Genomic DNA, 20,410 nt, shown 5'->3' with positions numbered 1-20,410 from the left:
TACAGGGTAAAGGTACTCTCATGGAAAACTCGTCATTAGACTGTCACATAATATGACTGTTCACTGCTGAAGTGCGTACTCTTAAACTGAGTAACATACAACTTACGTGAGACGTAAACTATTTAATTTCAAGAAGAAATTCGACGACGGTCTAAGATTTAGACACACCGGTGAAGGTTGTTTTATCTTTAAAATTCGCTTCAAACAATTCAATAGCCCGGGATATTTTTGACGCACATGGCGAATTACATCAATATGTTAACATAGGTGAAAAGCCTTATCGAGTTCATTTTACAAAAGGGAGGAAGCTCACAGTGTAGCTCAGCAAAGCCTATCTGCATCAAATAAGAATTACGTGATCAGTGATTTCAGAAAGTAATCTTTCTCTCTAATCATGTGATCATCATGTGGCAGTCACGTGTTTCAACGTAACCGATCAGAGATCTGAAATATATCCAAGAAAGTACAGTTACTTCTACTCGTGGTTTTATTTTTATTTTCAAAATGCATACGGTTTTTACACTTTACAATACAAAAAAGCACAAGCGGATGCCGTATAAATGACTGAAAATTTTGCCTTTCAGATCCACCAACAATTGTTCTTATGAGTAGCAATACTCGTATAACAGTTTCAAGATCTTTTTCTGATATGTCTGCACTTACTGCGTGTGTTTGGATAAAAAGCGAAAAAAGTGGTTACCAGTCAATGGTATCTTATGCTTACAGTAATTCCGATTCTAATGAGTTGTTAATAGGTCACCACGGTAACAATGGCTTGTACGATATCCGTATCCGCAATCATCCCCTGTCAAGTAGTAATATGGCATTGGATGATGGCATATGGCACCATATTTGCACCACATGGTTATCGAGCAACGGCAAATGGAAATTTTACCACAATGGTGTACTTGATAATGAAGAGACTGGTGTAAAAGTCGGACAGAAAATAAGAGGTGGAGGAGTCTTAATTCTAGGACAAGAGCAAGACAAGTTGGGAGGATCACTTAATCCAAGCCAGGCTCTAATTGGAAGTTTGTCTGAATTCAACATGTGGTCTACAGTTCTCAGTAATGCTGACATTGGAAGAATAAAATTGGATTGTTCAATTGATGGTGATGTTTTCAAATGGACTATTGCTGATCTTGACATAGCAGGCGATGTTTCCACAGTGTCTGATCATGTATGTGGTGAGTATGTTAACTGATATGTATACCGTTATAAACAATGCAGATGTATTACTACCAAGAACGACGTTTCCACATAACATCCAACTTGTCAGAATTGTTAATGTCATGTAATTCTAGGGTGCGACCATACAGTAAAACTTTACTTAAATAAAGTCAATTCAATTAAGCTGTGTACCTTAACAATCTATCATAGGTAATCGTTTGTTCTAACTAAGATATTTGTTGGAATTTGCTGAGATTTTCGGCCATCGATAATTTTAAAGTAAAACCAGAAGGAGATCTGTCGGGCATGGACTTGCTAGGCAGCTATTTAGACCCACTCTCAGTAAAACCTGTGCCTTCTCCTTCTCAATGCCAACTTTAAAATAACCAATAATTCATAATGTCCCTGAAGCACCATACAGCCTCCTGTCGTTGCCTGGGCGATTTATGCAGAGCATACGTATAATTGACGGCTAAGCGATAAATGTAGAATGTTTAAAATCCATTCAGCATAAAAATTAGGTACTCCCTGTTACAAACCGAAAAAATAACATTGAGATGAGAGAAGGGCAAAAAAGACTTACAAAAATAGTTCAATTGTGGACATACGTTTCCTCCGAAAACGGAACAGCCTAACGTGGATATTCAAATCAGATTTACATAAATTTACAATGCGTTTGTAGCTTTATCAATTCTACATTTACAATACTGTTGTCAATATTATCCCAGATAACGTCCCCGAGAGACATGATGTCGTTAGACACAACATACTTGAAACACTGCTACAAGCAGATACACCCAGAAGTCCCCTCAATACGTCGTTATACATAACCTTGAGTTTGGTTAATACCTTTGATTTAAACTTAAGTCACAAGTGACAACTATAAATATATTAAAGTATGCAGAAAACAACACTTTCTTGACGTCGACAAGAGAAAGCTTCATAGGCTCAGTAGCATATTCGCTTTTACTCAAAACACATGCCATTGTCTTTCAATATCGCCATCGCCAGCAATTATCATTTATGATTGCATGCCCCATCTCGAATTACAACTTTACCATGTTACCATTGAGTAAAACACGCAGTATTCGAGAACCAGTAGTTTCCAATCCATTAATATTTATAGATTATTTTCTGAGCATTTAATATTACAGTGCGTTTCACCTAGGTGCCTCAACTCAGCGTATGAGATGGACACAATCCACGTACATATCACGGACACATATCAAAGCCACCGACTAGTCAATTTATTACAGTAAACCAGCATGGGCCAGCCGCTGTCTAGACCGAGAGATAAACAGTTGACTAGACTTGATCTACAATGTAACTTTCTTTTACAATTTCAGCTAAGAGTTCAAGAGGTGAAGGTATTTTTAACAGAAACTAACTAAAAAGCCACACATTGTAGATCAAGTGTATCTCTCAGTCTAGACAGAGCAGCTGCTCCATGCTGGTTTCAGTGGTGTACTGTGATTAATCAATGAATCGGTGACTTTCAAACGTGCGGTGATACCCAAGCTTTATCGTTTGTGTTGTATGTGAAATGTGTCCGTCTCATACGCTAAGTTGCGGTACCTAGGTGAAACGCACCGTATTTCGTGCTATTTACCATGCAATGCTATGAAGGAGATCGTGTAAACACTTAACATTGCGACTGAGAATAGGGCATTAAAACATAATTGGCCAAGACATTACAAATATTAAGGCAAATAAACAAGTGATTTGTGTATCAAGCCAAATTAATCTGGCTATCTAGGGGGAGACCTTCCTGTATCAGTAAGTACCTACTCTAATTCGAAGTGGTTGGCGCCATCTAATAATTTCGATGTGTCAAAAACGAAAACGAACTCCGGGAGCCCTTTGCTGGTACAGTATGCAACAATTTTGAAGGCTAACAAACAAAGGTGTTCAAACCAAACTGTAGAGGATCGGAAGTAATATATTATTGGCATCTCTTACAAACCTAAAATGCTCCAAAATATTTAAAGTTTAGCAGCCAACGCACTTGGACGGTAGTTGGGAACGTCACGGGCGAATTTTGCTTTAACCTTTAAAGTGGGAAATAGATGACATTTGTAAGGCGAGAAGGCATGTAGCCATAATTGTAATGCATTGCATTGAAAATATTGCACAAAACACTGAAAGGACTTTATGGAGTGGGAAAATTTTTAGACGTCCCGCTGTAACGTTGTTAGTATAATTCCGCCTAATTTTTTGTCCACTATGCCACAGAGGGCGTCTAAATTTTCGTCCTTTGAAACGCCATGGTCAAAGAAGAACGCAACCTTATTACAATTCTCATACCCAAAAGAGAGAAATGGAATTTAATATTGCACTGAAATGTTTATGTCATTTACCGATATTAACTTGCCCGGTTGCATCGGTTACTGTATCTGCAAAATAAGCTATACTGCTCGATAATTCTGACTTTGTTAAAAAGCTCCTCCTGTTTATTACTCTGTAAGCGACTTGCCATTTTATCAACTCTAATTGCATTTCATTTCTCCTTAGGACGCTGAAAAGATATTTGACATTAGCCTTGGATTTTTTAATAATTTCAAACAAAGTAAAAAACATATCGAGCTATTTTTCTATTAAATTGTTGACATGAAGTTCCGTGTGTGTTTAATGTGCAGTTGATGACATTTAATTACTTCCCCCATATTCAATTACCTAGCTGGAAGTAATTTATTTTATGTTTTCTATAACGAATTTAGCGTTCTTGTGTTTCCACAACAAAACAGATGTAGAAATCCCTTCGATAGAGTGTCCATCAGATGTTGAGGTGATCATCGGAGCAGTGAAATCAGTAGAAACTGTTGATTGGCAACCACCAACCGTAACTGACAATTCAGACACTTTGACTGTTACTACAAACCATGAACCAGGAAGTGATTTTCCTGTTGGTGAAACTATGGTAACTTACAGTGTCGTTGACCCTTCTTCAAACCATGCTTCCTGTTCATTCAACATAACAGTACAAGGTAAGTGTCCTTGAAGTTCTCGTCAATTTGCTTCCTTTAACACTGGGAAGTGTAATCATTGTACCTAACAGCCTCATGCCAAATAATTACTCAAATTTGCAGATTTAATTATACTTTACGGAGCGAAAGGTTTAACATAATTCAACAAATTGTCTAAGAATGCATTTGCATCGGAGAAGAATATGCCGAGCAACACACCATGGTGACAAGACATTGAGATTGTTCGTTGAAGTAGAGATTAATCAGGATCTGTTGTACCTCCATGGTATGACAAGCTTTTCAACATTCTGTTTGGTCTTTATTTATCTCCCTGCCTTATAATGTTGAAAGAAGATATCTGTATAGCATTTGCTATGACATCGAACAATTTAAAAAAAATGGGAAAAATGTGATTATCCTTCTCCCGCGCTGCACGCCATAGCTAGAAGAATTTTTGACAATTTGATATTTCAGTCAACAATTTGTGTATATAATTGTATACTGCACGTTCTTGGTCATAAATAGCATTTTCAAATACCCCGTATTTTTAGAGTACTTTGTCAGCCGGTCATTTCTTGAAAACGAAAAATGAAGTCTTGGCCTGAATTATCAACACAAACACTGAAGGACACAGATATGCATTCAGTGTAAACAACCTGAGTACACAATATTTCAGTATATTGTTGGAAGTACACTTAGAAACCACTGTAGACATATGCAACAAAAGCATGCAAAATAATTGTCAAAGGTAACAGTAGGCCTTTAATTACATATATATTGCGAGAAATATAATTTGGTGTGGAATCACAGTCTGTGTGTTTCCTTCGCTGACAATGTGTTTGCTGCAAAGTGTACATTGTAAGCACCTTTTCTTAACAAGTACAGCACGAGCATCATGAAGTTTGTGTTGTATTGGCCGATTTATCAGTATCTAAGCATCACGTAGATTTACTTGTTCTCGAAAATATATGCTGAGGCTACTAATATTTAAACTTCAAAGAATGTATTGTAACTTAATGTGTCTAATAGTTGTCTCACTTTAATACACCCACCATGGAGTAAACATCATTTGAGTCAAATATTAAATGTTTTATACAACTTAGGCCCATGTATATTGTGTAGGCTAAGCCATGTCAAATAGGTAAACAATGCCCACTTTTTTACTTGAAAGTTGATTTTGATTCTTTGAATGAAAAGTGTACTGAAGGTTTTATCCGAAGAGCTCTTAACACTATGAATAAGGTCTAACATGTAGTAAAACTACTTTGTGTCAAGTATTACAAGTTTAGTCTGTATGACTTTTGTGGGCTCTAGGTACAAGATATAGGTGTTCCAATGTCTCATTTGGCGAAAGTTTTACGAGATTGCTGCTGATATTGAAACTTCAAATAATATTGATGTACTCAATGAATTATCCCATATCTATAGTACTTTGATACATATCCACAATGGAGTAAAACTAGTTTGTGTCAACTATTTCATGTTTTGCGTTATATAGCCTCCGATGTGTAAGGAATATGCAAAACCATGTCTCATAAGTAAACACTTGCCCAATTTTTATATGAAGGCAATTGAAATTGAATTTTACTTTTATACAAATAAATCATCGAGTAAACTTAATCCGTGTCAACTATGATATGTTTTGTGTCATACGGCTCACATACTTTATTAGGTAAAGGCTAGCAATGTCTTGAAAGTAAAAACTTGCCAAAGTTTCATTAGAAGCCATAGGCCAAGGAAATGTTGATGTGTTTCTGGCAACGTGCGGCCACGAGGTAGCACAGGGCACTATAGCCAAAATTAAGACCACATGACTGGTCGTTAATAACACTAAACATATTTAAGCTATTTCATCTTATCTTACCGCTATTTTTATGTTCTTCATGAACATTCATACCCTGCAACAATATACTGTTTGAAGTTTACAAGACGAGTATTCTCATTTACAATGGAGCTAGTTTTAACACCAAAAAGGCCAAAATGCATTTTGCATAAAAAAGACTTCCTTAGTTGCACTAGAGCATTTGATGTTAATGAATTATTTCAGTTATTATGCTTTACGAATGGAACATTCTGCATCTCCACACTCATGCGACTGATGCCGTATGTTGTGGGTTCGAATCCGATTGAAAACTAGCCGTATATTCATTGCTTGCTAACTACCTGTCTGTAGTCGACACTCCACGTACTGTTAAGTAGGGCATTTGAAAATGACATTTGAATCTTATTAAGCATGTTACATAGTCGATAAAGTGTGATGCAAATATTGGGAAATATAATATCTATACTTGTCGTTTGTAGATATTCCGATCTGTCCATTGATTGTTAGCATGAAATCAGCGAATATTAAGGGCAAGTAAATATGTATATGTTTCCTCTTCTATTATATACAGACATTCAAAATCCTCACATAATATGCCCACCAGACACTAACGTAACGACATCTCTTCGCAATCGAACCACCCAAGTGATATGGCCAATGCCCAATGCAAGTGATAATTCTGGAATTGTTCATGTACTGGGAAGCCACAAACCAGGTGACAATTTTAACATCGGTGTTACTGCTGTGCATTATGAAGCATCTGACCCTTCAGGCAACACAGCTTCATGTTCGTTTACAGTGACGGTAAAAGGTAAGATTCACTTTCATATTAGATGGTGTTGACTCTTTTATACTGTTAGTATAGTGGCATAGTCGAGAGTGGTAGTTTGTTCGTAATCGTCCTGTAAGGTATATTGTTCGTGGTTCGTGTTTGCCGGTTGCTCATATATAGATCCGATAATAATGTACATACAGGCGAGTGGTACGCCATGATTCACTTACTTTAATCACGATACTTTGACATGGTTACAAGATATGTAAAGGGCCGGCAGTCTATATAGGCGTGGTCGACCATAATCAAACAGACTTAATTTCACATTTACGTCAGAACGTCAAAGTCCCAGAGTGTCTACATCTCTGTGTCTTGACAAAGAGTGAAGGAAGTGCCAAGTGGACTGCGTCTCTGTCAAAAAGTGTAAAACTTAAATCGTCCCTAAATCTGCATATTGTCATGACATTTTAGTTTAAAAGAACTTGAAATTTAGTGTCTCGATGAATTAATTTCACTTTTTACGAATATAATAGAATTTCGTTATGATTGTACAGTCACGATGGTATTAATATGTACACTTCTTGAATGTTTGTTAATCTCTGGCATTTAAATCTTATTAAGCAAGTTACATAGTCGTTGACGTTTGATTAAAACATTGTGAAATATAAGCTCGCCACTTGTCGTTAGTAGTCATTCAAATTTGCCCATCTTTATTAGCACAAAATCAGCGAATATTAAGGACAAGTAATGTAGATGTTTCCTCGTTTATTATATACAGACATTGAAAATCCTCAGATACTATGTCCACCAGATACTAATGTAACAACATCTCTTGGCAATCCGACCACCCAAGTGATATGGCCAATGGCCAATGCAAGTGATAATTCTGGAATTGTTCATTTACTTGGAAGCCACAAACCAGGTGACAATTTTAACATCGGTGTTACTGCTGTGCATTATGAAGCATCTGACCCTTCAGGCAACACAGCTTCATGTTCGTTTATAGTGACGGTGAAAGGTAAGATTCACTTTCCGTATTAGATGTTATCAGACTCGTTGATACTGTTAGTATAGTGGCATAGTCGAGAGTGGTAGTTTGTTCGTAATCGTCCTGTAAGGTATATTGTTCGTGGTTCATCGTTGCCGGTTGCTCATATAAAGGTCCGTTAATGATGTACATAGAAGCGAGTGGTACACCGTGATTCGGTAACTTTAATCACGATACTTTGACATGGTTACAATATCTGTAAAGGCCGGCTGTCTATAAAGAGTGGCCCACCACAATCAAACAGACTTAGCTTCACACTGAAGTCCGAACGTCAAAGTCCCAGAGTGTCTACATCTCTGTGTCTAGGCAAAGAGAGGAGGAAGTGCCAAGTGGACTGCGTCTCTGTCAGAAAGTGTAAAACTTAAATCATCCCTAAGTCTGCATGCTGTCATGACTTTGGTTTGACTCTATAATACACAAAAGCAAAGGGCAGGGAGGTCGCTCCCATCTGACTACAATGTCAAACGGGATGAAACAATCTGTCGTCATAGCAGTTGTTGAAATAATACATTTACCAAATAAGATAAAGGCTACTCCAAAAGTCCAGTAAACCAACAACGAGAGATCATTCTCACGCTGCATCATGGGTAGGGTTGCTGTCGATCAGTCATCGTCAGTCGTAAAACTAAATTCAAAGAATAAGATAATAAACTAACGAAGGGCGATATCACAATGTTTCAATATATTTTAGTTTAAAAGAACTTGAAATTTAGTGTCTCCATAAATTAATTTTACTTTTTACGAATACAATAGAATTTCGTTATTATTATACTGTCACAATAGTTTTAATATCTACAATTATTGTATGTTTGTTAATCTCTGACATTTAAATCTTATTAAGCAAGTTACGTAGTCGTTGAAGTTTGATTTAAACATTGTAAAATATGATCTCGTCTGTAGTCATTCAAATCTGCCCATTAATTGTTTGCATAAAATCAGCGAATATTAAGGACAAGTAATGTAGATATTTCCTCGTTTATTATATACAGACATTGAAAATCCTCACATAATATGTCCACCAGACACTAATGTAACAACGTCTCTTGGCAATCCAACCATTAAAGTGATATGGTCAATACCCAATTCGAGTGATAATTCTGGAATTGTTCATGTACTTGGAAGCCACAAACCTGGTGACAATTTTAATATCGGTGTTACTGCTGTGCATTATGAAGCATCGGACCTTTCAGGCAACACAGCTTCATGTTCGTTTACAGTGACGGTGAAAGGTAAGATTTACCTTCGCATACTGGATATTATTTACTTTTTGATACTGTAACGTGGTGTGGTCGAGTGGCAATTAATTCGTAATCGTCCCGCACAGTATCTTGTTCGTGGTTTGTCGTTGTTGGTCCATTAATAATGTACACAAAGTGAGTTGTACACCATGATTCGCTCACTTTAATCATGATATACACGGTTACAGTGTCTATAAAGGTCGGTTGTCTAGACGTGGTCCACCACTGTAAAAGTCTCTGAGCTATTCACTGAAATCAGGAGGTAAAAAGTCTTAGAGCGTCTGTCGTCCCTTAATCTGCATATTGTCATGACTTTGGTATTAATTTATAATTAACAACAGCAAAGGGCAGGAAGGTTGCTCCCATCTAAGAACAATGTTAAACAGGATGAAGCAATCTTTTGTCATTGCTCAGCAGTTGTCAACACTGTGGCGGAGTCCAGTTACTTTGTATTCGCTAAGTGCCAATTACTCCAAGAAATAACCACCCTCAGTTGCTTTAGTTTAGGATAGGTTTATTCAAGAAGCGGTGAAAACTGGGTAAATAAAGAGATTAAAATACAAGGTCATTCATTGTCTATACCGAAGAGTCAAGGTAAATCAAGTCAAAAATAAACGGAAGAAAAGAACTAAATTCTACAAAAAATATCTAAGCACTGCACTCAAAATGGTCCTCTAAATAGTTGGAAAGTCATAAAAGGAAATCAACTTTCGTTGCACCCACAGTGCTACTTTCGGCTTGGGTGTTTTTTAGATCCACGTGGCATGTCTATTTGCTTTTAAGACAGTGGAAGAAAATGTGTCTGCGTAGGTGTAATTTAATATGTAACCTTTTAATTGTTTTACCAAGAAGTTTCTTGACCTTTGTGTCGGATTGGCTTAAGAAAGATAGAGGATGATCTTCTGAATATCTAGTTAGGTCCATGAAGTGTCAATCCAACACACTCTCCGTCTAAAAATGTGCAGTAAGCTGAATTTTTACTAATTATAAATTTCAAATAGAATAAACGCTTACTTATACTTTGGGTTTAAGTAAATTCTTAAGGGTAAGAGTTCAGTGCAGGTAATGGATCTCGCTCCATTTCTTTTTGCATTGCGATGTAACATGATACATGGTCGTTTGATGACTGGTCTGGTGTAGTAAGTGTCTGTACTGGTGTGGAACTTTCTTCGGTTACTTTCTGGAGGGTTTCTGCATCTATCCTTGCCCTTTCTGCTTTCATTTCAGCTTCGATAACTTTGATTTTTGCTTGATGGTGAGTTATTGTCTTCATATACTCTGCCTCTCTTGCTGCAGAGCATGCCTTGCCTTGTTTCCTTAATGCGTTTGTCCTGGGTGATGCTGGTGATCTAGTACTGTTTGAACTACGCAAGCTGCCTAATGACGATCCACGTTCGGATGGTGGTTTGAGGTTGAGTGCGCTATTTTCAGCTTTCCTTGTTTTTGCATCTTTTATATATTCATTCGCTTGTTCAATGGTCCTGCTAAAGCCTATTCCCGTTCTGCCTACTCCTTACCTTCTGGTATCTTGTCTTGTCGATAAAGTCTCTGAAATTTGTTCCAGGTTTGTTCATATTCCTTGGAAAGTGCCTCTGCTGTATCAATTTTGCTTTCTGTTGGGTCCTGCATTCCCCTTTGGTCGATGAGAACTCCCCTTGTTTTGTTTCAAATACTTGACAGCGCCTGTTCAGCGTTCAAGTTAGCATAAAGCAGTCTGCTTTCTATTTTCTACTGTTTTGTAGAGGGCGCGCTTCAGATCGGGCAGTAGCAGCATCTTCAGCAATGGCTATCCCACTGGGAACCGCCCCTTCCTTTGTTTGTTATGAGGTATTTTCTGTCTGAGTAATTTCTTCTTGATTTTAATTTGAGATTCTGCTTAGGCTGGTTGTTTCGCTGGTTTTTACTTCCAACGAGTTTTCACAGTAGCGGAGCCTTTGTATCCGCTAAGTGCCAATCACTCCAAGAAATAACCACCCTCAGTTACTTTAGTTCAGGATAACTTTATTCAAGAAGCGGTGAAAACTGGGTAAATCAAGAGATTAAATTACAAGTTCATTCATTGTCTATACCGAAGAGTCAAGGTAAATCAAGTAAAAAGTAAACGGAAGAAAAGAACTAAATTCTACAAAAAATATCTAAGCACTGCATTCAAAATGGTCCTCTGAATAAATGGAAAGTCATTAAAGGAAATCAACTTTCGTTGCGCCTACAGTCCAGCTTTTGGCTGGAGCGTTTTTCAGATCCACGTGGCATGTCTATTTGCTTTTAAGACAGTGGAAAAAATGTGTCTGCGTAGGTGTAATTTAATATGTAACCTTTTAATTGTTTTACTAAGAAGTTTCTTGACCTTTGTGTCGGAGTGGCTTAAGAAAGATAGAGGGCGGTCTTCTGAATATCTAGTTAGGGTCATGGGTCCATCCAACAAAAACACAGTACATAATACTAAACAATGGAAGGGCGATATCACAATGCTTCAATACATTTTAGTGTAAAACAACTTGAAATTTAGTGTATCGATGAATTAAATTCTAAATTTTAAGATCTTAATAGAATCTCCTGATTAATATCTAGTTATGATGGTTTTAAAATGTATAATTCTTACATGTTTGGAAGTCGCTGTATACAGAAATAAGTGAAACTTCCAAAAATGTGCCGTGTATATTTGGAATTTAACGTCCCAAATTGTAAATTCAAGAGTTCTGGCCTGCCGTTCAATTTAGGAAGGTCCCTTTCCACAATATATTGCATTAAGAAGTGGCGCGTGTATGCAATTGGTGCACCGACAAATCATAATTCACACTGATTGTCACGCAAACTTCTGAGACATTAAGCAGCCTAGTCAAGTATAAGGCTTTGTCACATTTGCGCTAATTGTGCTAGAACGAAATATATACACACAACGGTCTGCCAATTGCTGATATTAAGCGACATTAAAGTTAGTCTATCTGCCATAGAAAACACAAGTCAACCTACGTTTGTCCATTCAGCTAAGGCATAGCTACCCTCGAGTGGTTCTCTGCCTCCATATGTTGTAGGGCAATGCAAGTGTATGGAACTGGTCATTTTCTTTAGTCTGTTGGGGATGGATTCTTGGGTGTCATCCCTTTTTTTACTTTGGTGATGGGGTCATCGTGTTTACGAAATGCTCAAGAGGGTAATGTGTTTTTGAATCACAACAGAGGGTCATACTAACCTAAAATACATCGTACCAGCTACGAATTTCATCATTCAGCTGCATTTTTTCCCGGGGGGTGCATTCATTTGGGGGCAAACCTTCACCATGTTTTGAAATGCTCTATGGAGGGGTTAGTGTGTTTTCGAGTTACACCACAGGGTCATACTTGCTTAAAATACAATGTGGAATTAAATAAATCTACATAGAATATTGTACTTCCTGCTCGGAACAGATTCAAGACACTGAAATAGGCTAATATGACGTCTAAAATCTGACAATTGATAAGTTACGTATTTATTGATTTATTGATTTATTTATGTAATTATTTATTCATTTATTTGCATATTAATTTCAGCTGTTGTAAAGCCTTCCAGTGTCATTCTAAATAGAACAAAGGTGGATATATCAATGAAGGACGTAAGTACGAGATCGAAATTCAATTATGCAAAATAGTTCAAATTATCCTACTAGCCACTCATGCGAATGTGTTTTTAAGGCCATTAAAAAGAGCAATATGTTATAATTAAGTTATTCCTCTATTTCCAGTATTTGTTACAATGGTACTTTCGTCGCCCAAATCAATTGTCTTTTTAAGTCCCTGTCTAATAAATTACACGTTTCATCGATAGAATCAACATTTATGCACAGAAAAAGAGTTGGGCGCTACAGCGTAATGTTTCATGGTTGAAGAGCAAACAGAATCAATTTATAGATATAAGATTTTTACTTATAAAAATGTGTATCGTATGGCACTATAGGTTTTCAGTTTCTCAACACGATGTGATGCAGCAACGTTTCTAAAATTGAGTTGTTTTTTGTTCGATATTGGTTCTGATTGTGGCTGAAGTAGGATCAATGCAATTTATGTTTCCACCACTAACAGGTGACAGAAGGTTTCAGCAACTATTCAAAGATGATCAACGGTCTTGGTAATTTTAATATATCACAACAAGAAAGGCAAGCTTTGGCTTCAGGTTAGTGACTGAGATATGTTTTATTGATAATGACAAAGTCCGTCCATTTCGAATCATTACAGGATCGGCTTAAATCACTTTTGATCTGTTGGCAGACATGGATAATTGTATGTTAAATTCTCGTTTTCGACATTCAAACAACACTTTCAAAAGCTATTTAACATATTAATCTAATGTAAACTTTAGGCAAACTCCCCGTTTTCCGGCAGCCGTACAGTCCAGTTGAATAAAGTCCCTATTGTATACCCAATTATTATGTGTACCCCCTTTTGAGTTGACTTTTACTTAATCATGCGATAAATCAACTTTGACCCATATAATTTAGACCCAACTTATTCTTACCAAGACCCTGATTACAAGAAGTCTGAATGATCATGAACTTGAGATATATTTGATTAGACACACACACACACACACACACACACACACACACACACATATATATATATATATATATATATATATATATATATATATATAGCTACATCTAATTAAACAGATAATAACACCTAAAATGCCACGAGAAACTTGATTTGGCATTTCAACAAAACGGCTCATAACAAGCAAACATGAAGATGTCAGTTCGTAATATTCATAAAGGAATCGTAGTTTTTCATGCAGGGGACTTTTATTGTTGACACTGCACTATGAACATTTTCCTGTTGTGTGGTGACTGAAATATCCTACTTTTATAAATATTATCGCTTTTCAAACTCCTTTGAAAAGCTGTCTTTCATGCTGACAAATAAATTGGATTGATTACAACATCGATAATTGAATACATTTTATTCAATTTGGTACAAAGAGAATCGTTTGCATGGTTGACATTATTTACAATTCACCTTACTCAAAAGATTCGTAAGCTTAAGTGCCAAAGGACACACAGCATATTGTGGTTTAGCGGATACGAAAAAGTAAGAGTTGTTATAAGATTCTTTTTTTTTCAAAGAGTATCCCGAGGGAAAAGCATTGGATCATAAAATTTGAGTTCGAAATTATTAATTACGCAAATACAACTATAGATTGCGTTTCGGTGTTTAAAATTTTGAAAAATTGATGATAGCAAAGAAAGTACAAACTTAAGACAATTCTGCTGATTTTTAACACGGCTTGGAAACTTTAAAAACTCTACGTCCGTTTCAAAGTTAAATATTAGCGTCATTGTTCGGTGGTGTGAAATACTAGGCAAGGCAGGTGTAAAAAAGATGGACCTAAAATGTTCGTTACGAGACCATATCAATAAGAAATCTGTAATTTAAGAGTTTACGATTTTGTATAAAGAAACAAAAAACATGATAGTAGAAAATCACTTGAGACGATATACAATTAGGCACATGTAAGATTACAACAACACCGAGACTTTATGGGAATGAAAACTCAATAGCAACGCACACTGACAAGGTCAAGCGAATACGTCAGTGTTTTTCAGGGGCGACAGTTTATCGTTCAGTGCAGTTAAATGACTCTTTATTACACGTCGTTTTCTTTTGTATTTCGTTGAATATAACCCTGCCATGCATTTCAATTACGTTAATTTCAGTCTGGCTCTAGAATCATGACATAACGTAAAATCTAAATGTGTGATTTTACTAGCGCTTCAATCTTTTTGCTTATGAGTGATCATTTTTTAATTTGTATCCCTTTAAAACCTTTAAAAGAATACCCAAAGACATTGTGTACAGGGAATTTCACTCAAAACAACCGCATCCACTGCTGCTACTAACCGCATCCACTCCCCGACCTCTTTATCTGTACGACTTCAATAAATGTAATGAAAAGCTCAGCTAATTATACTGACCGTTACCACAAATATCTCACGCTTGTCTTCATAACCACTTTTTCTACAATTCAATAGAATTTATTATTCCGACATGTTTTCACGTCATTGTAACATTTGTTTATTGACGTACGGACAGGAAAATGTTTCCTGAAAGTATACTTTTCAATAGTAAAGGTAACTCTGCCCCGGGTCATGGGTCTTTCATCCGTTCATTTTCCATAACTATGAAATAATTGACGCTTTCTACATCGGCTAAGTAATGTACATATCATTTACTGGTAATGACAGTGACATGTCAAACAATAGCATTAATGCCTTGTTTTTCATTAAACCACTCACAACAGTATTTGCATAACATAACTCGGTTTTGTATAATAGTCAAGAACTAGCTTCGCGAAAAGGGAACTGTCTGGAAATGTCTTTATTGTTTTGCTGGCTTTTTTACAGATGTCTTACAGGCAATGGACACGGACATTGCAGCATTGCATTCATCAGCAGAAGTCAACGACGAAAGCTTAATCGAAGAGAACGTGTTGATAGAAACTATTATGAACACGACAGACGACCTGTCAAAGTTTATTTTAAAGAATATAGAGCCTGGGAGTGGCCCTGTTGTATTGGACACACCCTCAATAAAAGTTGCTTTAGAAAGTGACAGCTTGGACAGGCTTGCCAACCGCTCGATTGCGATGGGAGACGGTAACGGGTTTAGCTTGCCAGCAGCGGACAAGCTGTTCTCTAATCTAGCACAAGGGGAAGGAACATTAAATATGATTGTAAGTTCATACATAGCACGAACAAACATACACATTTGCAAAGAAAAAAATCAATAGTCGTAAAATTTGTGTCTCAAAAATTGTCCACGTGAGGGTAGAAAACTATTATTTCTACACTGAAGTTGATAATAATTGTTAAGTATTTCAAAATAGACTCGATGCAACTACAACTATTGAAGTCATTATTAAGGAGCGGGAGTACAGCAAAGTGTTGGCAAACTGTATTTTAAATAAAGATCGCTTGAAGATTGAAGAAACAGGCTAAGGTCGCCCATCATTTCTCCACAATAATCGTTGTCAAAAGAATAAACGACGTTCGCTTAACTAGCAGAAACAGATACCCAATATGTCTGTTTCATAATTGGGAAGACTAAAAATATAATAATAATTTACAAACGTCTAAAATGGGTGTGGACTTATAAGGACACTGATTGATATAAAACGATAGGTGTTAATAATATTTTGTCAAAAATCAACAATATGATTGATATCTTAGCAATATGTCGTCATGTTTATTTTTTCTTTCAGGTTAAATGCTTAAAAAGGAAATCAGTTCAAGCTGATGATGCCAAGGATATCGTCTCAGAGTTTGATATTCTGTCATTATCATTTACAGACAGGGCAAACAAGGAAATACAAGGTACATTTGAATTTTGTCATAAGGAATGCACTAGGACTGACGGTTTGTCCACGTCATAACACTGTTCTTTGTGAAGAGCAAAGTAACAACATAATAAGCAATATTTTTAATTCCTAAGCACGTGTTTGTTTAGTCAAACTGTCAAAGTATACCCAGATATAACTTTCATTTAAAGTTCACGTCAGATACTTAAAAGACCTGGACATGAAGACCCGTGAATATGTACAACTTATTGCTGAAAAGACAGGAGCAGCGCTAAATTTACAGATGACATTGATGGACACGTTCGTAATGTCAAATGTATATGTAGAGAAGAAATTTATAGTATTTGGATAATGTCTCACTAACATTTTTTCTCATTTTCATTTTAAGTGACAGGTACAAAGGAAGATATTCGAATGACTTTTACCAGCGACACCCATGCTAATGACTCACACGTGAAATTGGAAAGTTTTTATAGCGGAACCGACCATCTTACGCACTTCGCGACAATGTTCGAGGTAGGAATAACTTAGTTCACGATGCACCCGTGCTTCAAGCATATACATGTGTATTGCTGGTTGTTTAATTAACTATAATTCAGGGATCAATATTGCCCTATGATGTTGTAATGTGTAGCGGATACATCCATGCACAGTCAAATGTGCCTGGATTATGCCCTTATATGTATATGTATGCACACAAGCACACAACTACTCAAGCATAGGCAGGTAGGTACGTGCGTGCATAGTACGCACATACATACATACATGCATACATACATACATACATACATACATACATACATACATACATACATACATACATACATACATACATGTTTAACTACATTAATTCATTCATTATAAATCATTAATCAGTTAATCACATTTTTTATGCAGACATGCTCTTCGGTATGTATATATGATGTAACAACAAAAAAACACCTATTTAAAAATTAATAATTATTAATCTCTAATATCTCAATAATTATTAATCTCTAATATCTCTTAATATTCTTTGTTGCGTACATGCAGGTATCACAGTTGTTCCATGCTATCATTATAACGCTACAAAACTCAGAACCTATGCAAGGAAAATCTGTAGCGTTTGTTTTTAATAGCATCGTCGAGTATTCACATGATTACCGTGGTTACCAGTTTTCTGTGGATGTTGAGTTCAACGGAAACAATTCCAAGATCTTCATTCCCGAGGATTACATTATGAGGACTGGAAAATATTTCTTAACATTTTCCGTTCCAGAAAGTAAGTTGCGATCGCACATCTTTGATTTTGAACCTCCCGAAATGTTATTGTAATACTATAAATTACCTTGAAATGAAATAATTTCAATTCGCAAAGCGGGCAGTAGACACTGTGGCGGTGTTTTGATGATGCACATAGTCGCTGCATTGCAATCCCTTAACGCTTACGAGTTTTTTCATTACACAAAACGGCCGTCAGTATTTCTTTTAATTTTGATTAGGTTGTGAAAGTGATAAATGTATTCAGTAAAAAGTTACTCAGACATGATTTAAAAGACAATGACCAATATTTTCGCTTTTGATAAAATATATAACGTCGTTCGATTGCAACTGTCATGACTTGTGTCGAGGGTCACTGTCTTGGCGCAATATACGCTGGTGTGATACTGTATTATACTGTGAAGAGTGAATTGTCCCTTTCAGTTCAAATCATGCTTTCAATTTTACTTTTGTCAAGCTTAAAGGGTTAGTCCTAATAGGGAGGTTCTGGACAAAGTACTGATAGATATATAGATAACCACCATGAATGTATATATGTAATTCACAATTTGATATTCATTGTCTCATTTTAATCAAACATCAAACAATGTGTTTTTGTTAAATCAATTTGCAGAAAAGACAGTGAAGTTCTCAATGATTGTCAAACAAACTTCCTGTACGTATTTGAACAAGAGCAAGGGCACATGGCAAAGAGACGGGTGTAAGGTATGTATGTATGTGATAATTGTAATCAAAGTAATGGCCATATGCCATAATTATAAATAATGATAGTATGAGTCGCCATAAAAATATGTTCTTTGTATCACTGATAATACAGAACAAAAGCGATACCCATTAGTATGCCACCCGTTTCCATGATAGTAACTGCGAAAGTTGAAACAACTTTAATTGCTGCTAGATTGGCAAAGTTTTGGTCATTAAGCCGAAATGTTTCCATTTTAGATAAAATCTTTTCAAACTATAAAAACGCCTTCATCTTGTATTAGTTTGTCTGTTTATATAAGTTGTCTCTGTGCACATCGATATAATATGACAAGTAGTGGGGTGCCTTGTATGCTATTGATTACCGAAACATTTGTACCTATAAGTCTGCTTATAAAATATGAAGCGTATCGTCGAACAGTGCAAGTAGGAAGACGCATTGGTGAATATGATCTTGCGTACTCATTTAGTGCGTTGAACTGGTGCAAGTAATATTTGATCGGTCTTATTTAGCGGTCGAATGGACTAAGGAGGGACAGGCCTGTGCATTAAATCCAATGATGATTTTTCGCCATGTCAGCATTCCAGTCATTCAAAGATACTGGTTGGTAAAAAATGTGAACGGATTTGATATTCTGTTTGTCTAGTTCTGGCACTAAATGTTATGCATGGAAGCTAGTATTTACGTAGCTGAAAAAAACGATTGCAATTGAAAATATATAAGTAGGACACGAGCGCAAATTATGAGTATTTTATGTCACATTTCTCTCCCAATTCAGGCATCGTCAGTATCTACGTTGATGTCTACAGTGTGTCTTTGCAACCACTTGACCATTTTTACTGTGCCATCATCCTTTTGAAGAATCGGATGTGAGTCTGCTGTCCTTATTGTTATATACCTTTGAGCTGAGCTGTAAAGGTCATGGAGTCATATCGTACTGATCGTTCAGTTGATATAAAAAGACCTTGTTGGTGTACTGAACTATGACTCTTGTACGAGAGACATATAAAGAACATTTAAAATATACTGTGTATAAAGAACAACGAAATTGGAGCAGGCTTTGATGTTTTTACTGGTGATGAGGTGTCCAAAACGGTATGATTTTACTCATCTCGGTTATCTTTTACAGCTTCAAAGCAAATATGTTAAAGTTATCTGTAGCTTTATAAGTACAGATCTTGTTATTAGTAAGTCTAATTAAATAAATAATTAAAATTACATGTATAGTGAACAACTGTTGCCCAACAACACCTACAACAACAACAACAACAACAACAACAACAACAACAACAACAATAACAACAACAACAAATTCTATACCTAAACAACAAGAACAACTACAACAACAACAATTATTGACGACGGTTTGACTAGTCTATTCATTAAGCATGCTTATTAAATTTATCGGTTAAACAATAGACAATATAATCAAAGCCACAGGCAGTGTAATTTTGAATTTTATGACTTTAAACATTTGTTTAATCATTTTTTCTTGTCATATTTAGACATTTTTCCTACATTGATGGTGTATTCATTAGTTGCTAAAAACTATGTGTATTATTTTTCCATTGTATTCCATGAGATGACAAATACAGAGCACATAACAAGCATAACAAGGAATGAAAAGCCAAGAAGGCATACAATCTGAAGGAGAAACATGGAAAATAGTGCAATCCGTTGCCCAACTAGACAGTACATCAGTATATTATTGATTAATGACTTGATAAATTACTAAAGTATATATATATATATATATATATATATATATATATTATATATATATATAAACAGATTACTTCAAATACAAAGTAATGAAATCTATTACTTAAGTTTCATGCATCTTGCAATCCTCAGATAGAGGATATATATATATATATATATATATACACAACTGGACAAAATGCTTGATATGCGTTCAGTATATTTACCAAATTAATATTTACGTGTATGGAACATAAACTTAATGCAATACGAAACTTTCGTACGTTCATCTTTGTATATGAAATAATCCAATACGTTGGTGGTATGCTTAGCGTAAATCTATGCGGATGATGAGTATACGTAATGCAGATCTTTGCACACCAAGAGTACACTGTAGTTTTACA

The 20,410-nt window shown here is 36.0% G+C and overlaps 1 protein-coding gene across 1 annotated transcript; it reads left to right on the top strand.

Annotated features, from left to right (window-relative positions):
* The first annotated feature begins 597 nt into the window (after positions 1-597).
* Positions 598-20,019, top strand: LOC139122378 (polycystin-1-like protein 3). Its single transcript, XM_070687763.1, has 13 exons — positions 598-1,187; positions 3,915-4,154; positions 6,527-6,766; positions 7,506-7,745; positions 8,765-9,004; positions 12,544-12,605; positions 13,072-13,162; positions 15,390-15,718; positions 16,247-16,358; positions 16,731-16,858; positions 17,375-17,603; positions 18,216-18,307; positions 19,084-20,019. The coding sequence occupies exons 1-13, from the start codon at positions 605-607 to the stop codon at positions 19,162-19,164; spliced, it is 2,667 nt and encodes an 888-aa protein (XP_070543864.1). The 5' UTR covers positions 598-604; the 3' UTR covers positions 19,165-20,019.
* The last annotated feature ends 391 nt before the right edge of the window (positions 20,020-20,410 follow it).

The sequence above is a fragment of the Ptychodera flava genome, chromosome 22 (genome assembly GCF_041260155.1).
Source record: "Ptychodera flava strain L36383 chromosome 22, AS_Pfla_20210202, whole genome shotgun sequence".
Classification (NCBI taxonomy): domain Eukaryota; kingdom Metazoa; phylum Hemichordata; class Enteropneusta; family Ptychoderidae; genus Ptychodera; species Ptychodera flava.
This window is presented reverse-complemented; position numbering and strand designations above follow the sequence as displayed.